This window comes from Uloborus diversus, chromosome 10 (genome assembly GCF_026930045.1).
Source record: "Uloborus diversus isolate 005 chromosome 10, Udiv.v.3.1, whole genome shotgun sequence".
NCBI lineage: Eukaryota > Metazoa > Arthropoda > Arachnida > Araneae > Uloboridae > Uloborus > Uloborus diversus.
Genome location: NC_072740.1, coordinates 128,132,810 through 128,155,058, shown reverse-complemented (window position 1 = coordinate 128,155,058; position 22,249 = coordinate 128,132,810). Strand labels below are relative to the sequence as shown.

At 34.4% G+C, this 22,249-nt stretch overlaps 1 protein-coding gene across 1 annotated transcript in view; it reads left to right on the top strand.

The window, feature by feature from the left end:
• LOC129231509 (acetylcholine receptor subunit alpha-like) overlaps positions 1 to 21,707 on the top strand; it is a 37,812-nt gene extending 16,105 nt beyond the window's left edge. Inside the window, exons 2-6 of the mRNA XM_054865842.1 lie at positions 7,137 to 7,181; positions 7,276 to 7,385; positions 9,976 to 10,156; positions 13,532 to 14,332; positions 21,516 to 21,707. Coding sequence (XP_054721817.1) covers positions 7,137 to 7,181; positions 7,276 to 7,385; positions 9,976 to 10,156; positions 13,532 to 14,332; positions 21,516 to 21,707 — 1,329 coding nt within the window. The remainder of the gene's footprint in view (positions 1 to 7,136; positions 7,182 to 7,275; positions 7,386 to 9,975; positions 10,157 to 13,531; positions 14,333 to 21,515) is intronic.
• The last annotated feature ends 542 nt before the right edge of the window (positions 21,708 to 22,249 follow it).

The window sequence follows — 22,249 nt, the reverse complement described above, 5'->3', positions numbered from 1 at the left end:
ACGACTGGTCAATAGAGGCACACGAGTGGGATGCCTGCTGCAGAGTCCCATATCCAACAGTGTCCACTGAATTGTGTGTTTGGAAACACTTCCACTCGCACCTGTATTGTATTCAGCTGTCAGTTGATCAACTGTGTGTGTGTCTGCCTCCGATTGAGCTTTACCAAGCGGCCTAATCTCCGACGTCCCTTATCTTTGATAACGCATGGCCGTCCACTATACCTCTACGCCTACTGTTGGTTTTACCGTCCTTCTTCCACTTTGCATAAGTACTAATAACCCGGCAGATTTTGAACAACCTACCAGTCTTGCAGTTTCTGAGATACTCATTTCGACTTTTCGGCCCATCACAGTCTGCCCTCTATCGAATTCGCGAAGATAGCTACCCTTTCCCATAACTCGCAAAAGAAAGTGATCGAGTAAAGCCTGACATTCTCCAGCCCCCCAGTTATATACCAATCCAACTTCATCACGTGGTCTCCAGGTCATTCAGACAAGTTGTTTGAAAAAGTAAAGGGTGGTCATAATGTTTTGACTCTTCAGTGTATGTACGTATCAGAAAACTTTTGTAAGAATAATAGAGATACTTTAATGCATCATAAAATTATTAAGAAGCAAAGTTACAAATTAAATAAGTCTTATAGAAGGAAAATAATCGAGATAAATGTAAAATAAAACTAAGAAACGTCCTTAGAAGTAAAAGATACAAATTGTAAAAAAAAACTCTTCACTTTTGGTAAGGTGGGGTTTATTATGCCGTAGACCTTGAATATTCAACTGAATTCACTGCTAACGTTCTCTGATTTGTTTAAACACGTACTTTTATCACTTACTTTTATGCTTAGTGACCTTAGGCTGTGTACAGTTCCACAGTTTCTCTTGAAGCCACATATACTAAAAATATTAAATAGTTAACCTACGTTATTTAAAGTTATCCTAATTTGACTGTACTTATATTTTATGTTACAAAAATGCTTTTCTGCTTGAATAAATACTACAATAGGCAACTGTAAGGATCAAAATGTTTTGTCAAAAACCAATACGTCACATGTGGTGCACAAAGAATAAGGACATAAAGTGCATAAATTTCCATGCCGTCGTTATAAAAAAGATTTTCCTAAACACTAATCGTAACAAAATGCATTTATAAAAGCATACCAGTGTCTTTCCGGTTTAGTGAATTGCTATGAAAGCCTCCTTCAATGATTCGCTGTTTTAAACGGTGCTTAAGTTGGCAGAAAAGTTACCTGATAGTTTCTTTCCAAGGGAGCAATTACTGAGAAAATGTTTTCTCATTGGTAAACTTTCCTTTAACATCTATTAGTAAGCTTCTTTGGTTTTTTGTTCGATATAATCACATGCAAGGTGTTGAAGCTGCCCTGATGCTTTCCGAAGACGAAGATGACTTCTTTCAAAGAGTCAAACGATTCCAATTCACTTTGAAATCTCATCTAAGAAAACTCATCGATGAACAATCTGAAACGGTCAGGTTAATTCACAGACAAAGCACCGAAAACCTCCTTTGTCACTAATATGTTTTAAAGATTTTCATTAAATTTTGTTTTACATTGAGAATGTGTACTTAAATGCGAAGTTCTGTCGCAATGTAAGTTTCTTCCTTGAGAAACATTTCCTTAATGTTTTAAACGACATTCAGTATGATGGACTTAGCGGAGAGCCGTTGTTAGTGTTTCTGCCACTAGATTTTGCCTTTAAATTTGCAGCCCTTTAATATATCTGAGGCTTTACTGAAACTATAAGAATTTTATTTAAATAAAACGTGGAAATTAAGTACACGAAAAATTAAAATGAATTTGTTTATCTAATAAATGTAACAAAATCTAGAATCATTGACCAAAAATTTTAAAAGCCAGCAGCCATAATGGAATTTTGTTTACATAAATAACTGGCTACGTTTCCCAGAGGTGCACTGTTTGCCTCGAAAATTAAAGTTGCGTAAAGTGATGCATGTTTAGCGATCAGGCTTAAATAAAAGAAAAAATAGGGTAAAATTTTCACCCAGACACATAGATAAGACATTTGAATTTTTGCTGGTGGTAACGGTGGAGTGTTATTATCGATAGCTTTTGGCTTCTAATAACAAAGACGAAACCATAGTGTATTAGTTTTAGGTTCTTAGTTCCAAAATTCTTGCATTCTTTTTTCACATGTGGTGCCTTTAGCCCAATGTATTTCTGAATGTTAGTTTTTCGGAACTGGTCTTCCTCCATTTAGTTTTTAGTGTAATATTTCGGTCTTTTGACCAAAGCATTCAGCTTTCAGCATTGGATGCTTTTTCCAATTATGAAGCCAAGTTTTCAGTATTGGATAAAGTATCCAATGCTGAAGAGTTCTGGCTTCATCTACTTTATTTAATTTATTTTTTTATGAAATCTTCAATGCTTACTATTTTATTTGTGTTTATATTTTGACTATAATATTTACCTCGCTTATTTAGTTGACTGCTTTGCGCATCTTTGGCCTTGTGCCTTATTCTTTTCTTAAATGTTCCTCTATATGTTGCTTCCATATATATATTTTTTGAAGCAACTCGAAATTAGCAGCATTAAACTTGGTCCCCCCCCCCAATAAATTTATATCTGACGAAGTCGAAGAGCGGTTTAACACAGATTAGAGATGGTTGTTGATGAGCGGTTAAACACAGATTGGAGAATTAGTTGTGTCCACGGAGTATGAAGAAGGAGATAAATGTCCTACGGGTTTGCTAGTGTAAAAGTGGCAACGATTGTTCACTTTTTCCAGAGAGCGCTGTCGGCGAGCCGCTCCCGACAATCGCAGCAGATCAAAGTTTCTCATTTTTTTAGAGACAGCTATTTAAGCAAAAAGAGAAAAAAAAGTACTGGAAATTGTTTGTAATAAGGGGCCAATATAGTGGACGATGTACGGCTTTCTTCCACAGGAAGTTTACACAATATTTTGATGAAAAAATTAATTTTATTTTTCATCACCTACTTGTCGAATTCGTCTGCTATTAATATTGCGCTGTGCGATGTTTTATTTTATACGAGTTGGCTTGTTTCTATTCCTGTAAATAATTGACGAAATGAGAATATAGTAGAATTAATATCGTAAATACTTTTTTAATTAGTTGTAAATTTCGTGACATGTTTCGAGAACTAATTAAAGCGAAATAATTTTTGCTTTCACGACCTTTAACAGATAAAAATAGTTAACGTTCTATTTACTTAACTTCAAGCTGATATTGATTATAATAATTTTATTCATGTATTTACTCACTGCCTAGACATAATAGTTATCATTGTTTTTTATTATTATTGCATTTTTTTTACAACCAAATCGAAAAAAAAATGGGAAACCTTTTTCATTTAAAAATACATGTACAATAAGAGTAAATTGTAATTTTCGAAAACTTGATTAATTTCAACAGAAAACCCCAGAACTATCTCAAAAAAGCAGTCCGAGGTATAATTTTTTGAATGAATAAGGTTTCTCGATTTTTTTCTATTTGGTTGTCGAAAAAAATGCAATAAAAAAAAATAATGATAACAATTCTGTTTAAGCAGTGAGTAAATATGTGACTAAAAATATTAAAATCAATATCCGCTTGAAGTTGAGTAAATAGAACATTAACATTTATTTTTATCTGTTAAAGGTCGTGAAAGCAAAAATTATTTCGCTTTAATTAGTTCTCGAAACATGTCACGAAATTTACAACTAATTAAAAAAATTATTTACGTAATTAATTCTACTAAATTCGCATTTCGTCAATTATTTACAGGAATAGAAACATTCCAACTCGTAAAAAATAAAGCATCGCACAGCGCAATATTAATAGCAGGCGAATTCGGCAAGTTGGTGATGAAAAATAAGATTAAGTTTTCTATCAAAATACTGTGCAAACTTCCTGTGGACGAAAGCCGTACATCGTCCACTATATTAGCCCCTTATTACAACCAATTTCCAGTTGTCTTTTTCTTTCTTTGCTTTAATAGCTGCCTCTAAAAAAATGAGAAACTTAACATCATTTACATAGATCTGCTGCGGTTGACGGGAGCGGTTCTCCGACAGCGCCCTCTAAAAAAGTGAACAATCGTTGCCACTTCTAAATAGGAAAGATTCATCTCGTTGTGTCGAAGAGCGGTTTAACACCTATTAGAGATAGTTGTCGAAGAGTGGTTTCACTCAAATTAGAGATTGTTGTTGCAGAGTGGTTTCACACAGATTAGAAAGGATGTCGAAGAGTGCTTTAACGTCGATTAGAGATGGTCGTCATAGAGTGGTTTCACACGGATTATGGATTGTTGTCGAAGGGTGGTTATTATTATTTTCATACGAAAGGGAACAATCTTTTTTAATCTTTTCTGCTTGAGATCTGAATTTGAAGAGAGTTATCACAGCATTAAGTTGTTATCCGTTTCAATTTAAACGAAAACCAGATTTTTTTATTTTTTTTTCTGAAAGAAACAGAAAATTTTTGTTATAAAATAAAGTTTAACCACACAAACTACACAGATAATTGAGTTTCAGTTAAGGGGACTAATTAAAAGTTCCAATGTCTTTGAAAAAGCATTATACTCAAAAACACCCAACTTATGAGAAAAATCTTATATGAATTAGTATTGTACTATATCAGAATATTTTGAGTTACATTCAAACAATACTTTTCATTAAAAAAAAATTAATGACCACATAATAATAATGGCTGGATTAAGATATTGCGGAGCCTTAGGCAAAACACTTTTTCAGGGCCCTCTATAGCCCCACCTCATAAACACCAAATTGACAGGGAGCCAGGAGGGTGGTGCTCAATCACTCGCTCAAAATATTTGTTAGGGAGCATAGCCATCCACACCTCTATTGAACAGAAGAAAACACGCAATAAATGAAGAAAGAAATCTTAAATTTTCTTTATTTGTTCTTGAATAACTTAAAACAGTTTTAACCATTTGGGGACCTCCAAAAATTGGGGGCCTTAGGTCTCGCCTAGTTGATCTATTTGGTAATCATGCCCTGATGTCTAATACCTACAAGAAAGTGATATAAGTGTTTAAAATATACATTTCTGAAAGTTGATCATCTTGGACTAAATAATGTTCGGATTACAAATATCTTGCTATTCTGAATTAATCTGTTTTACTTCATAGCCCGTGATTTTTTTTTTTCAAACAAACGTAAATCATTGGTAAAATGTTCAAATGGTTGAATATTAAAATTGTTTGTGAAAAATTGCAGTTTTAAAACTTCGGTACATTATGCCACGATTACAAAGGCACATTTTGTTTTGTGAAAGAAATGGACCAAAATCAGAGCATATCGAACTTAGAGGAAACTTTGTGAAAAATGGCCGAATTGAAAATATTTACTTCTAATCAGTTACTCTTACTTCGATGAACTCATAAAGGCAGGGAACAGGTGACGCTGCTTTCCAAGTCAACTATTTTATGAGGACCATTAATTGGAGGAAATGATCTGAAACATTATCGTTTTTATTATCGCAGTACACCAAATAGACTACTTTGTGGTAAAGTTTCTGAAAACTTCATTTGGCGACCGACGGCAGCGAAAATTAATTTCTCGTCAGTGATAAAGCGCTCGCTACCGAAAACGAAAAAGTTCATTATAGTCAGCAGTCGAAAAAACAAACTATTAGCAAAGTGACTTTTTATTATTTCGCAATCAAGATTTTTTTTTTTTTTTTTTGCAATGAAATTATCTAAAACTGTTATCATGAATCATGATAGTGAAACCTGTCGAAATAACTTTTTTATTTTATCTGTGAAAATGAAAAAAACTTATCCCAAAAAAACGTTTGATGACGATCGGAGTAAGCTCATTATGTTTCGTATGCGAAAGTAGATGAGTTCAGAATTTATATAATATATCGTGATTAGAATGAGAGTGGCATAAGACACCCTGCATAATTTTGAGCAATTGAAAGTTTTTTAATTATTCAATCGTGTGCATTTGCTCACGCAAGTAAAATAGTCGAAGATCCGATCGAAGTTGACCTACCCTCATTCAGTTTCTTTTAATAAGTTATAAATAAAAATGTGTAAAAATATTACAAACACGATAGTGTAAGGTTTTCTATGCAAAAGTGGTTTAATTATAGGATTTTCGCGATTTACAGTTTCAATAGTTGAGTAATTCGGCAGATTTTCTGCAGGTAATTTGAAATTAAAGTGAGAAATTTTGCAGAAATCTGCAAAATATCAGCATATTTCGTACGTAGTCATGTAAAGTACGTAGTCTTGTATAGTCATCACATAATATTTTTTCCTGCTAAAATGTCGAGTTTTGAGCAGAATAAGCCAGGTAAAGGAACTTTTAACTTAAAAATCTGCAGAATATTTAGATTCTGAAAAATTTGAAGATACCTGCAGAAAATCTGCAGAACTACTCAACTATGGATGTGTCAAATGACCACTATGATTTATCACTTTTGCTTCGACAACTCTTTTAATATTGTGTTTCTACATATAATATTTTATCTACATTTTTTTTATATAACTAATGAGGAAACTAATTGAGGATAGATCAACCTGAGACGGATCTCATACTATAAGAGGATGGTGTACTATGTGTTTTGCCTCTGTTCTTTATAATAACTACGACAAATTTTAAAATTATTAACAGACAAGATCAGAAAAAAATTCTACCACAAAAAGAGAAAATCACATCAGTGGGAATCGAACCCACGACCTCCTGTATCACAAACAGGCAATAACGACCACTTGGCCACGGATGTCCCGGTGTCGTAAAAACAATGGGCATCAGCTTCAGTTAGTGGACAATTTTCGTGTGCTCTTAGTGGACAATGTTTAATGTTTTTTTTACCCAATTAATACATTTATTAGAGGAACTAAACAGCAACCCAAATCCATGCTTTACTCAATTCGTAAAATATTTGACTTATGCCAGGGTCAATTTAACAAGTACATATGTCATTATTATTACAATTAGACAGCGTGTGAGATTTTTTCTCTTTTTTTCAACGACATATATATATATATATATATATATATATATATATATATATATATATATATATATATATATATATATATATATATACATATATCAGCTGAAATGAAATTGCAACTGTGCTTTGTTTGCGTATATAAACACTGAAATGATTTTAATTTCTCTTACAGAATCTTAAGAATCAAATCATGACTACAAACCTGTGGGTGGAGCAGGTATGATTCATTCACTAATTATAATTTTTTTCATATCGTAATCATAATGTACTGTGTGTTTAAAATACATTTTAACAACTTGAAAACTTTCTAGTACTGGCACGACTACAAATTGACATGGGAGCCGAGAGAATACGGTGGAGTCGACATGTTACATGTTCCTTCGGACCACATATGGAGGCCTGATATAGTGCTTTATAATAAGTTAGTATAAGAACATATTATTTGTATGGAATTAAATGATGTACTTTCTATTACCTTTTTTTCTCTTCTTTAAAAATATTTGTGCATAACTTATAAAAAAAATTTATAAACTAATTAAAAACAACGATACAGTTACACGAACTCGACATGGAATTTCTAATGCTGAACAATCAAGTCTACTTTCTTGCACATTCAAATCCAACAGAATTCGATTGATTCGAATACGATCACTTGTATCTACCAATAGCGAAGTCAGAAATTTCCCTTGCCAGACCCAAAAGGAAATTTCTCGATTGAATCGATTTTAAAACTCGATTGAATCGAACAGAATCGAATTAATTCAGGCCCTATGAGATATATTCGTCTCGACTGAGTTCCATTCGATCAAATTCTATCTACCAGTCGACGAATTCGATCTGCTTTTTTTTTTTTTTTTTTCAGTGAGCAAGAATTAGGGTAGTTACCTCTGAAATAAGACACTTTACGGAGAAGTGAATTATTTTACGATCGACTTTTTGTTGAGACAAGAAAACATAATGATTACTCCTATTTACGGTTAAGTTTATAACGCTATCCTGTAACATTAAAAAGGAGCTAAGGCTAGTAATATGCCAGAAAGTACATTTCATGAGCATTATAGGACTCTCCTTAAATCTGATAGGGTTCTAACTGGCTGACCTAAATATTTTTTTAAATGCCACTTTTTTTACTCCTTATGACTGACTGCATGCCACAGAAATAGATTTTCTTTATTTTTGTTTATTTATCAATACATGTGGAGCTTCCTTTAATTTAGTTAGTTTAATCGTAATGCAAATCATTTTCTAAACAGCGCACGTCTTGCAAAGGGAAAAAAATAAGTAAAAATTATCGATTGTGAAATAAATACAAAAACCAATTACCCTATGCATCGAAAAATAAATAATCGGCAGTAGGATTTTAGCTGATATTAGATTCTATCTATAATATATGATTTCATAAAAGAGAAAATTACGAAATCACTTTGTGTTTTGTATAAAGTTAGAGGAACAAAGTCATACGTAGAAAACGTGATTTGCTTGATATTGGAAGGAAATGAATTTAATGCTACGTGCATGGAATCTTTATTTATCTTAAAGAGATCATTTCTTTTTTCTTTTTTTTCAGAGAAAGAAACATAATATTTTGCAAACATTTAAGTTCTTGACCACATCTTACGTTCGTTAATAGTTTGTGTCTAAATAATAGTGTCGAGTAGAAAAATCGTTGTTAAAGCTTAAGACTCAAGTTTCTTGTTTATGAACTTGACACATTTGCCCATGTCTGACAGGGGCGAAGGTTATTGGCACGTTTGCACAAACCCATATCTGACAAGTGCGTTCTTGTATCTCGCGTTGTTTCATTTCTACTGTAAGTCCGAGTTCCGATATAGTAAAATATAAGTAGATCCAAGACGGAAGCAATTTTAAGATCAAATCATTCGACATTTATACTGTTCAAGTACCGGTGAGATGGAAAGACTTACATTCGGTTTAAGTCGAAACACAAGTATCTATTAATGTACAGAGATGCTTATTTGCTACATTGGAAGCTAAGACATGTCGAAAGGAAAGAAACACGCGCATCAAAATGCAGTTGAATTTTGATAACTCAAAACCTCAAGGAACCGGCAAAAATCTGCTGGTAGTTTGAATTATGGGAAGTTCCCACATCCTTCACAAGAGTTTCGCACCCAAAGAAAACTTCGGGATAAAAGAATATTCGAGCTATAAGACTTCGAGTTATCAATAGTTGACTGTATCTCACTATTGTTTGCTTTCCCAGGCAGGACTCATTCAGATTGTCTTAACTGGCCGCTTTCCAACTTTTCACGACGAACATGGTTGGACAGTGTACGAGATATGGTTTGCATGAAGAGGAATTTCTGCAGTACAATGAACCGCTCGTAGTTTCTGGTATCAAGGATACGAAACATGTGTCGTGTCATCATACTCCTCTAGTTTTCAGTTCTTGTCTTATAACAGTTTCTTCTAGCTTTCATTATTTGACCTATTGCAGTTTCTTCTACTTTTCAGTTAAAGTTAAATTACAGTCGAGCCCGCTTATTTGAATATCAGTTAAAAGAACATCCCGCTTAATGTAATACAGTCGGGCCCGCTTAATTGAATGGCCAATTTGCCACAAAAATATTCTAATAAGCGAGATATTCCATTGACGGGATAAAAATATCCATTTACTACGGCTTGGTACATTGAAAATGTATTTCAATGTACCAATGTACGGGATATTCTTTTAACCGATATTCTAATAAGCGGGCTCGACTGTACATTTTAAATGTACCAAGCCGTAGTAACTGGTTATTTTAATTCCGGACAATGGAATATCCCGCTTATTTAAATATTTTTGTGGCAAATTGGCTATTCCATTAAGCGGGCTCGACTGTACTGAGAACATTGTTAAGTGAACTAAAAACCATCTCTGCTAAAACTCTAACAAAAATAATAGCTGAACAAGCTGCAGTGAAGTTTGTTAATATACCTATATACCCTTAACTTTCACATCTTTACCAAAACGGTTGTTTTATCTTTCAAAAAACTTATTTTTCTTTTAGTGCCGACGGAAATTTCGAAGTGACTTTAGAAACAAAAGCCCAACTCAACAACCGTGGCATGATTCAGTGGAAGCCTCCAGCAATATACAAAAGTTCTTGTGAGATTGATGTGGAGTTCTTCCCTTTCGATGTTCAAACCTGCCTCATGAAATTCGGATCTTGGACATATGACGGATTTAAGGTCAAATATTTTAACACGTTTTGGCCATTCCACGAAAAAGTCAACCCATTGTCCCGCACGTGACGGTTCACATATTTCATTAAAAAGTAATCATTTTAAAGGGTAATGACAAATGTTTTTGCTTAAGAGATCACACATAAGATTTTAATTTGTTAAGCAGAAATAATTTGTTTATTTATATTTTAAAGTGTTATTTTTAATGAAATATGTGAGGCGTCACGTGCGGGACAAAATAACTGTTTTCCGTGGAATGGCTCGTTTCATTTTGAATGGTGTTGAACACATAAACTTGACTATCGCAAGTCATAGCATACTAAATTCGAGGATTAATTGTTAAATATTTCAATTATAAAAATTATGTTTTTCAAAAATAATAAAAACTAATTGATGTACAAGAACTTTTTTTTAAGAGAGAGAGAGCAAGAAAGTGAAGAGAAGAAATTAAAATATCTTGTCAACTCATACGCAACATAATATTTATCGAACTATCTGTATTTTCTATTAATTGTTTTACAAAACACTCCTATCAGCCACAAGTGAAAGCAGCCATTTTTGTACTCACTGTTCTTTCACCGGTAACTTTGACATGAAAAGATAATTTCTAAAATTAAAAAAAAATGAAAGCATAAATACTCAAAAAATTTGCACTACAAATTAATTACTCAAAAAAATTAAATTGTAGATAAATATCAGTTGCACTGGCTTTTAACAAAATGTATCGGCATGCATGAAAATATTTCTCAACGCTAACTGATTTTCAAACAGATTTCTCGAAATAATCTTCTAAATTTTTACTTAATGAATTGAATTACTTAAATTAACCTCTTTCGATCTTTGTAAAATTTCAGTTATGAGTTTCATTGCATTATAGCGTTAGAATAAAACAAATTTGTTTTCATCTGATGTGGATCAAAAAACATATTTTGGAACCGCTGTTAAAGAAGCACTTATTATTGAGAAAACGTGCTTATTTTCAAGCACATCATGTGGGTTAAATGGCTATTTATGAGCACGATTAAGGTTTTTTTTTATTTTTCTCTAATTTTTAATTTGGATTGTTGTTTTACTGTGATGTTGCAGTTCTAGATCACGGAAAAATTAATTCTCACGGTGTCAGAACTCTTATTAATCCACCTTTGGAGCTTTGAAATTTTCATTCATTTTTAACTATAATTTATAGATGTTTTGTTGAGCTAAATTGAAATACAATGATAAGACTAGTTATGGTCCTACTCGTTAAGTATTCTCGCCTCGTTCCTTAACATCACTATGAAGTTTAGCCAAAAAAGCGAAAGGTTCTCTGACGTACGTAGATCAAATCAGAATAGTCTGTTGCTTATTCATGAGACTCTCAGTTCTATTCTGGACTCATACGCTTTCCAAATTTAAAACCTTTGTATCAAATTAACCCTGTATGAACTTTCCCGGTCTCCCTTACTCTCAAAAACGATGGTACGTAAACATGAAAAAAAATTTAGTCAATTTGATATAAAAGTGTGTTTCAGTTAACTTTTTCGGAACTTGTTACGAGGAGTAGGGTGCATCATGACCATTCAAAATCATATAGCAACGTGAGGTTGGAAATTATTTCATGACCTGAGAAATTTGAGATATGTAAGAGTATTGCAGATTGTTCGGAGTTCCATGCACCGAAGATGTGTGGTGTGCATTGTGACCGGTTGAAAAAACTTCGAACACTTACTTAGACCCCATGTACATTTTGCTTTTTTTCATGTAGAATTAAAAAGATTTTTCATTTACGATCTCTTTTCTTTATGGTGCTTCCGTGTTCATCACCAACTCAGGAAAGCATTACCAAGCCCGCATTGCTACATGAGACAGTGAAAAGCAAAGGGATGCAAGTGGCAAAATTAAAAATTTGGAGATAACCAGAACAAATGGTAGGTGAACCTCTCCTCTGTCTTGGGGCAAGAGATGGTACTAGTAGCATTGGTAGTTGCTGTTATACAGCATGATTTAGAAAACAATTCCAATGAAAGTCTATCTAGGAGCTAATCTTTAAACGCGTTTTACTCAAAACTTGAAAATGTCCACTCACATCCCTTTGCTTCTCACTGCCTCATATGATTTCAAGTCGTCACGATGCACCCTACCTCTCATAGTTCTGGAACAGTTAACTGAAACATCCTGTATAGAGGTTTAATTTGATACAGAAATGAAAACATTCTCCGTTTCAAGCAAGAAGAAAATAATCTTAAACTCTTGACACTTAGTGTTTTTATATGAGGTAGAAAATGACAATAAATGAGTTAAAATACTCTAATCCGACATAAGAAACGAGTTTGAATTTTTCTTTATCTGAAGCCTTTTCCAGTTGCAACTCCTACATTCTTGCTCCTTACATACAGTTAAAGCGATAAAGGCCGCGCGGGTATCCTGACCTTAAATGCATTTTCTAGAATTCTCGAAATTTGCTTGAGAATTCGAAAATTTAATTTTAAGACACTAAGTTCCTTAATTGCTGATTTTCTGCAATACTAATGATATTAATTTTAATTTTCTTCCAGAAACTTCATCATAAAAATAATACTTTTTTCATTATCTTTCAGTGAAAATATTAAGAATTCTTAATGCAAAGAATATTTATCAAATGTGGATCTAAAACAAACTTTTGGAATTTATTTTTTGATCCGGAGATTTCGTAATGTAAACTCAAAATGAAGGTTTCTTTTATCTAAAACACTTGAAATCCTCCGCGCAAAAAATCTTTATCAAAAGGTGTTTTTAAAATCAAAACGTTTTGGCTTTTCTTTTTTGTTTTTAAGTGATATTTGCCGACTTCATTAATTTTTTCAAAAAACAAATGCGCGATACTAAAATATTTATTGCATACGTATCATATTTATTAAGAGTCTGTTGAAATATAAGTTTTATTATTTTGTGCTGTTTTTCAGTATTAAGCTATTGGTTCATCAACTACAATTAATTGCTCACGCTCGAAGCTAAAGTGTGAATTATTTATCCACAACAATATTTAGAAAGACAGCACAAATGTTTTATATATTAATTTTGATGTTAAATCCTTAACACGAGCTGATAGTTTTACAATGTTAATTAACCGATTAAAATATTTACTTATTTGTAGCGTTTCCATAGTGATAATAATACAGAAGTACGATAAAGATACCTATTTTGACTCATCTTAGAAACAAAATCCGCAGTTAGTGACTGATATGAAATGATAGATTTAACTTTAAAACGGTGCCAATTTTGAAATCTTACGTTATCTCAAATGCTTATTTTGTGAACTTTAAAATTCTCAATAACTAGTGGGCATGTCAAAATAAGTATATTTACTCTACATTTATTGGCATTTTATTGATATTGTTAATTGAAAAGTTGTTTTCATTGTAGGTGGATCTTCGGCATAAGGATGAAGTGAAAGGGACCAATTTAGTGGATATCGGGATCGATCTCACCGAATTCTACCTCAGTGTCGAATGGGACATACTAGAAGTTCCTGCTGTTCGCCATGAAAAATATTACACTTGCTGTGAAGAGCCTTATGTGGACATAACTTTTAATATCAGCATGCGCCGCAAAACTCTCTTTTACACTGTCAATCTCATCATTCCTTGTATGGGAATTTCGTTTCTGACGGTTCTGGTATTTTACTTACCATCAGACAGTGGCGAAAAGGTGACCCTTAGCATTTCGATCCTGCTATCGCTGACTGTGTTCTTCTTATTGTTAGCAGAAATCATCCCGCCCACTTCTCTGGTGGTGCCTTTGCTCGGCAAATATCTTCTCTTCACCATGATTCTCGTTACGCTGTCGATATGTGTAACAGTTGTTGTTCTAAATGTGCACTTTCGAACCTCCTCGACGCACAAAATGGCGCCGTGGGTGAAGCGCGTCTTCCTCCAGATCCTGCCACGCCTGCTGCTCATGCGCAGGCCTTTGTATTCGGCTGACCCGCGCAAGTTCGGTGACAACCGAAACTCCTGCAACGGAGGTGATCCACCATGCCGAATCCATGGGTATGCGCCCGCCAAAGACGATGATGAAGGCAGCTCTTTGTCTGTGCCAGAACCCGAAGCCAGCCCTGCTTCTGGGCAAACCCTGAGACTTCATTTTTGTCCAGAATTCCAACGTGCTATGGAGTCGGTGCATTTCATTGCAGACCATACCAGAAGATATGAGGAACATATAAGTGTAAGTACATCGAAATCAATGTCCTAAAAGGCTTTGCTTGCATCGTCGAAACAATGAATAGTCAGCAAGTTCGTTCATCTGCTTTAGGCGCATAAATTAAGCGCTTTGTCAGGGCTACAAAAGCTTGAAAAGAACAGATAAGTGACTGCATGAAATAAAAATAAAACATGAAATCTTCTGGCAGTTATTAAATGTGATAGTATGTTCTTCAAGCAGAACATGTCAAAAACGCCAGTGAACGTAATATCACGTTCATCGTCATTTGAATTAGGTACTGAAAATATACCATTACATACAATACTTTAATAAATACAGGGTAAGCCAAAAGTATTGACCGCATTTCATGCTTAAGTTTTAAAAAGGTACAAATGGAGGTACGCAAACGTTTCTTTTTCTTTTTTTTTCTTTGTAAAGACAACATAAAAGTTTTTATTTTAATGCAAAAACATTTACACATTTAACAACTTTCATTAAAACCATTCTCGGTGAAATTTACTGATTGCGTCTGTCTGCAAATAACGTTACACCCCTTTGCTTTTTCTTTTGGGGTTTGTTGGACAGAGCAGCCAGCAGGACTGAGTGTATTGGAGTGTATTTTACTTTGCCTTTCCAATAAAAAATGAATATGTACTTACCCCATTTCCTTAAAAAAAAAAAAAAAAAAAACACATGAAATGCATTCAATACTTTTAGCCTACTCTGTATCTCCTGCAATGGCTATCAGGGTGGGTCACCGTCCTGTGGTGAAAAAATAAAAGGATGCTGATATTTAGCATGCACATCATGAAAGAGGTGCTAAATGACGTTATAAGGTTCAATATTTCACAAATGCCGGGTACATTGGTCATTAGGCCATAAAACCGCGGACTCTCCAATATTTCTCGACAACACAATTAGTTAGTGCAGAGCAGTCGTCCAGATGAGCAGCGTCCATGACTTGTCCAGAGTTGCATAAAGTGCAAGTCGGGGAATCCTTCAGGTGAAAGCGGAACAAATAGGCATTGACACAATCGTGTCCTGTTAAAAGTCAGTATCATCTATTCTGCACTAAAACATTTTTAATTAATGAGAAGGTAATAATGAAAATAATAATATTTAATGAGCATTACCTTTCATCAGGAACTCTGTTCAAGGTCTGCCGATATAGGTGTGGATCGAACAAGGGACCTTTTTTTACAAATATTTGCAGATGGTTCCTGAAAATGTTTCGAGTCTTATTGTGTTTCCATTAATGTGTAGATACGAGTGTCTAAAGGGCAACTGTAGGCATATAATCCATTGTAATGTTTTTCCCCCCAAGCAGACGTATGTGACACCACCATATTTACCTACGTTCATGTTAGCTCCATCACACCTGACTGTCATCAAAGATTTCAAACATACGTATTTGTGATTCCAGGGAGAAATCAGTTATTTCTCGTTGTATTGTACAGTTAATTGCACCACAAATTGGTTTAATACAAGCCGAAAACTTCGACTCTTGGCAAGCCCGGATTAACCAACAGGCCACCCTAGGCCCTAGCTTAGGGGCGCAAGCCGAAAAGGGCACACATCACAGTGAAAAAGAAAAATAACAAATAGCTTGTTGAAAAAATAAAAATGTGGCGCGCTAGTAAAAATGAAGAAGCTAAGTTCAACTAGAATAGATTGCAATCAGCCCGTTAGGCATAAAAAAAGCAATTGGAGGGTAGGGAAGGGGCGTAATGATTGAGTCGAATTCCATTTCTGGTCAAAGCAGATAATTTTCAATGTCTTTGACTTGAACAGTATTTTCTTTAAAATATAGCTTTTCCCAGGGGTGGACTGGGTCTTCCAAGAGGATGTCAACCTTGACTCCAAGGGCGCACAGGTTCGAGGGCGCAAAAAAATGTATAATGATGTAAGTTATCGGGGTTTGCTTCCAACATATTATTTTTATGAATATTTTTATTCAAAATTCCACCACGAAGATCACAAAAAAGTGGATAAAAATACATGGGATGCCCCGAAATATGTTTTAAATAGAAGAAAAATTAAAATATATGTAGAGAGAGTGATTCAGAACATTGTAAGGTAGAGACACCAGCAGTTCTAAATATTTCTAAGGTTAAAAAAAAGAATGGAAAACAAAAGTGCATCAAGAAATTCAAGAGCCTGGACATTTAAATCGTGCAAAATTTTGTTTTTACGACTTCAATTTCGAAACAACTGCTCAGGAGAGTTACAGAATCCTATTCCTTCTCGTAATGTCATTAGAGATGGTTTCTAATTGCGTATTTCAATTTCGAAATCTTTCTGGGAAAGAACGGTTAAACCTCATCTATGTCCGGATGTCATAAAAGATGTCCTACAATTTTTTGGTTTTCAATTTCGAAAAGTTTCCTCGCTAGAGTCACCAATCGCCCTGCATAAAAAAAAATCGTTAAGTTGTGCTGTAGGACCTCATTTTCAAAAATGATTCAGGAGGGCTCTCCCGACTCCCATCGTTCCCCAACATCATTAGTAAAAGGTTGTCGAAAATTTCGTTTTAAAAACTAATTTTTACGGGGGGGGAGGGGGGAGAGTTCCCGAACTCCTCCCTTTCTTTAACACCATCAAAAATAACATACAATTACGTATGTAGGACTTCAGTTACGAAAACTTTCCTGGGCGAGTTCCAAATGCCATTACTTCCCGTTAAATAGCCTTAGATGGCCTAAAATTGCACTTATAATGCTTCAATTTCAAAAAATTCCCGGGGGAGCTCTCCCCCCACCCTTTTTGAGCATCATCGAAGGTAAACAAAGAACGAACTCCATCCCTCATTTTGTCAAACGGGGGGGGGGGAGCACGAAATCAACTGTCACTGGACGCTGCTACGCCTCTGGTAATGGCTGAGGGGAGGGGATGGGAGGGACACGATTTCAATAGAGTTCGGATATTGAGGTGGGGCGTAATCTCAAAGTTTGGCCTAGGGCGTAAATTGATGTTAATTCAGCCTGACTCTTGGTCCATACTGAGTGAAATAAGCTCTTCAACAATGCTTGTTCTATACATTTTACTGATTTTTCTTATAAAATTCGAGTTTTATATTTACTTCTGTCGAAATATAAGATTCTTACTTGTAAGAGTTTGTCTGATGGGTTATTATTTTTGGGATATTCTACACTTCTGGCGAAGGATATTTTGATTAGTATATTAAATTTCCAGTGTGGTTGGACTTCAGTTGTTCTGCAGAACAGTTGAGCTGCTTCCAGCTTCTGTCTAATATTCCGTATCTGCCACGTGTCCGTGAAACCAAGTAACATTCAGAAGTATTGCCTTGTAGGAATTAACTTATTGATATAAGAATTTGAAGTTGAGGCTTGTAAAAGTAATTGGAAATCATTTTCATTCGTATCGTATTGACTAAATGCAAACGAAGTCGAGACGCAATACCTATCTGCTCTTTTCTTTTGAGGTTGCAGCTCCAATTTTTCCGATAGCATTTTCCTCTTCACAGTACTTCAAGTAGTCCCTTTCCATGGTTGCAATCTTCTTTTTTTATTTATTTTTTCTTTTGGAGCTGCGTTAGTAGCACTGCCTTTTGCAGACCTAGAGTGGTCTCCGGAATTAGCATCCATTCTTTCATGTAGCACCACTGTCGGTGGATGCTTTTACCGTGAGACTTTTGACGCTCAGTTTCCCCACCAGATGGAGGCACCTGAGCTCTATTTGATCCGAAATTGCTATATGAATTTAATTTTGTCAATGAGTTTTCTAAGCCAAACGAGTGTTCGAGCGATCTTTTACATTCAGCATAATTATACGACATAGACACTGTCGTTTTTCTGCATCTTGAAAATCCACCGACTGAAGCCAGGACCTAACCTGCGTCTTTGAACGTAAGAGACCAGCGTCTAACCACTACACAACTCTGTCGGCTGATGGTTTCTACTCCTTAGAAGTATCTCTCTCACCCTCTCTTTTTCTGGAGGGGGTGCAATGCAATTAATCATTGCTTTGCATTACAAGATGAAATGTCTAATAATACATGATTGTCACCATGTAACTCTTCTAATTTTTTATTTGGAATTTCAGGGTGAGTTGCAGAAGACTTTTGCACTTCAAAAGGTGTTTTTCTAACATCACTTTTACTCGTTTAAGTTGAATAGCGGGAAGAGAATCTTTCTTCCAAACTTCTCCAGGTTTTTTTTTTTTTTTTTTTTCCAAACACTGGCGGGTTTTTTCCTTGTTCTTTGGTCCTTTACTTTCTCTATCACGTTCCCGTTTATCACGGCTCTGTTCATGTCATTTACAACATCTTCGTTATTTTACAAACTATCGCTATAACTGCTATCATATGAATTACCAAACGACCATTTCCATCCTGAACGAGTACGGTCCATGATTTTAAGAAAAAACGCTGTACAAAATAGACATATTCTAATAGAAGCTATACTGAAATGGTGTAGTGAACAAGCGCAAGCGCAGTTGATGTTCCTTGACTCTTATCCGCACATTCCAAGACGTTCTCACAGCTGAAATGGAAGGTATGAACACAGAGCAGATGATTTTTAGTAAATTGTTCACTGGTAAACGAAGTAACATTTAATATTCCTGCAATCCTACATGGAACATAACTAGTTAAAGGAATCGAAATTCAGAAGCTCAATCCGAAGGCAAAAAGACTTATCAGAATGCAAAATATATTCACGCTTGTTTGCTTGAGAGCATTTAGTATTTTTTTAATCCTGTGCCTCATAAAATTTCGAGAAAAATTAAATGATCCACCCTAATTGCAATTCAAAGTTCTTTGTGGGGTATATAATCTACTATTGTTCCACGGCCGGTGAAAGTACCGACATACTTCAAAAATTTGAAGAAGAAAAAACGCAATAAAATTTAGCGTTTTTTCTTGCCACGAAACTTGCATTTTACTGCCACGCATAAATGATACAACCAATAGTGTGACACAATATTTAAATTTCATAACTTTAAAGAAATCTTTTTGAACTTTTAACTCTGCATTATTAATTTAGAATAACAAAATCAACTATTAAACATAATATTATGAATGTTATGAGAGTATTGTAGAAATTAAGAATTAATCAATTAGCCAGCAGTATTGAGAAACCTTGATTTCCCCCCTTTTTTTTTTTTTTTTTTTTTGAAATGTGCCACTATTGTTGCCGATGTGCGATAGTTACCCTATTCCAATGAGTCTTCAAATAGTTGAATCAGCAATCTTACTCTTTCTTATTTAAAATCGGTACCTGTTGTAGAAACATACACTCCAAGAAAACACCTTTGAATTAGTTTGAATTAGTTAGGATCGTTTTAAGCAACTATGCAAGAACGATGTTAGATGTACGCAGTTCTTGCTCTAGTTACTCATTGCAAGTTTGGAGAACTTTGAACCTCGGAAGTGTGACCATTACCACAAATAATAGATTTTAAAAAATCGCATAAATCTATCAGTGAAAGTTTAAGAAGAAATTTTCGACAGTTAAATTTGATGGAAAATTAATACTCGATAATATTTTCGCCTATCAAAACGAAGTAAACATTTTTTTGTATGTGAGAATACTTTTTGAAATCGAAATGTTCGTCGGGGCACATGCAGGGATGGTTTTCAGGGTTTAAACCCCTACCAGACATCTTTAATTCAAACTATGTTACTAATTCCAGTGTGTTAATACAGATACAGCAAACCCCGTCCAGCGCAAAATTATAGTTGCCTCACTGATGTCCAGTTATGTGTCCTACAGTTTGAAAATGTCATTGATCACTTAATTGCGAATAGAAAAAAGTATTATCAAACTCATATGTGAATTTAATGCTAAGAAATTTTCAAAAATATGCCAAAAAAAAAACACATTTTCTTATCTTTAAAATTTTATTCCCTTCCAGTGCAATCGAAGTAAAATTAATTTTTGAATCAAGCAATTCATGACGGAGACAGTATCATTTCTCCGTCAATGTTCAGTAACTAAAGTTACAATCGTCATATCATTCAGTCCATTGTCACTGGTCACCCTTACTAAATCATTAAATAAAAACCATAGGCGCCCATATGGAGAAGGGGGCAAGTGGGGGCTCGACCCCCCCCCCCTTTATGAAATTAGAACTTCCTTGCTTTTAGTACTTTTTCTTGCAAAAATGTAAAATCATTTCTTCTTCAGCCATTTTAATGAATAAGTTATTATTAAAAATGACAAATTTTAATAACTCTAATCTGTACTGCAATCGGTATCCATGGGCAAAATATCCTGCTAAACCTATTGCGAATGATACAAATGATGTTTTACTTCAAGGTCATCCGCCTTCTTTTCGTGGTCAAGCTTTAGTTAAACATGTGCTTCAAACAGTAATGCAAACATTTTGATAAACATTCAAAGAGATGCATGCTTCAGCAGATGAGAGCAATAAAAATCCATACGCTGAGTTTTTCTGAAGGTATTGGGGGGGGGGGGGCAAGCATTTGTGAAGTTCAGAGGATGTAGCAGGCCATATGTGCATCATATTTCTGTTACTTAAAATTTAAATGGTAAGTTGTTTTGATGACATATCATCTAAAATCTGTCTCAGCGTACGAGTGCATAAAATCGACCAGATAAAAGGAGTAACACAAGATGATAAATAAGTTGAGAAATGGTAACTCAAAATGGGTATATGCCAAGTTTTCTGAAGTCCCGCTGTGTTGTGTATAATTTTAATGTATGTGCCTAAGAGGTAAAGGGCACTAACTCACACAAGCAAAATTTGCAAGGAGAAAATGAGTTTAAAGTTTTTCTGCTGCGATGACTTGTGTTACTAGATTATCATTTGTGGTCTTATAAAATTAAAATTTATTGATTCAAGTTTTAACGCTTTATACCTCTGAATAAAAAAACTAAGTTTTTTTTTTAATCAGAAAAAAAATGGACATTGTGCTCTTTACTTTAATAGGTACAGACTTTAGGACTTGGTTTCTTATTTCACTCATCCATGTTTCAAAATAATTTCAAAAAATTGACCTCATTTATTTCATGTAATAAAAATTAACATGTTATACATTCATAGTGGTTATATCAGACGTTGTACCATTTTTTATTCCTTATTTCACAATTATATATTTGTAGATTGTGTATTGGGGATAAGATATCCATTAAAAGTTTTTTTTTTTTTTTTCAAATTCGAACGAAGTTTTTCAAGACATTTAAAGTCTTTGTTGGCTTAACAGTTGAACTTGTTTACTCTTCAGGTAAAAGAAGACTGGAAATACGTGGCAATGGTTCTGGATCGGCTGTTTCTTTGGATTTTCACTGTTGCTGTCCTCGTGGGAACGTGTGGCATCATTCTGCATGCCCCTACACTTTATGATACCCGGGAACCCATCGATGTCAAACTCTCCGAAGTAGCCATGGCTACAATGCACCACCACCGACGAACATGAGGGCAGAGTGTTTAACTCTCCTAAAATCTCACAAGTGTGCACACAACTTCTTACCACTTGTTCCTAAACTCTAATTATACTCCGAGAGAGTGAGAGAAAGTCACTTTCATGACCAAAATGATCCGAACAATGGATCGTCACTCAACCTGTTTTCTAGTCACATTTAGTGAATCAAGGACTTAGGAACAAATACTCTTTTAGAATATGATTATTTTCAAGAATTATGTTGGTTTCTAACCTAGAAGCAATATTTTCCAACTAGATTTTGTTCATTATGAAAACCTAGTGCATTAGTACATACCTTCGTCTACACTACAGAACAAAAGAGGAATGAATGATACGAATTCTAAAATTCAAGAAACAGATGTCGCGTGAACTATTCACCGATAGCTCAAGTTATAAAAATGATAGTTTTAAAACTTTTTTTACAAATGAACTACAGAACATTTGATACCATCTATTTATAATTCATACGCTTAATTTTAATATAACTATAATTTTACTGATAACAAATATTGAACATCATTTGACTAATTTATTTT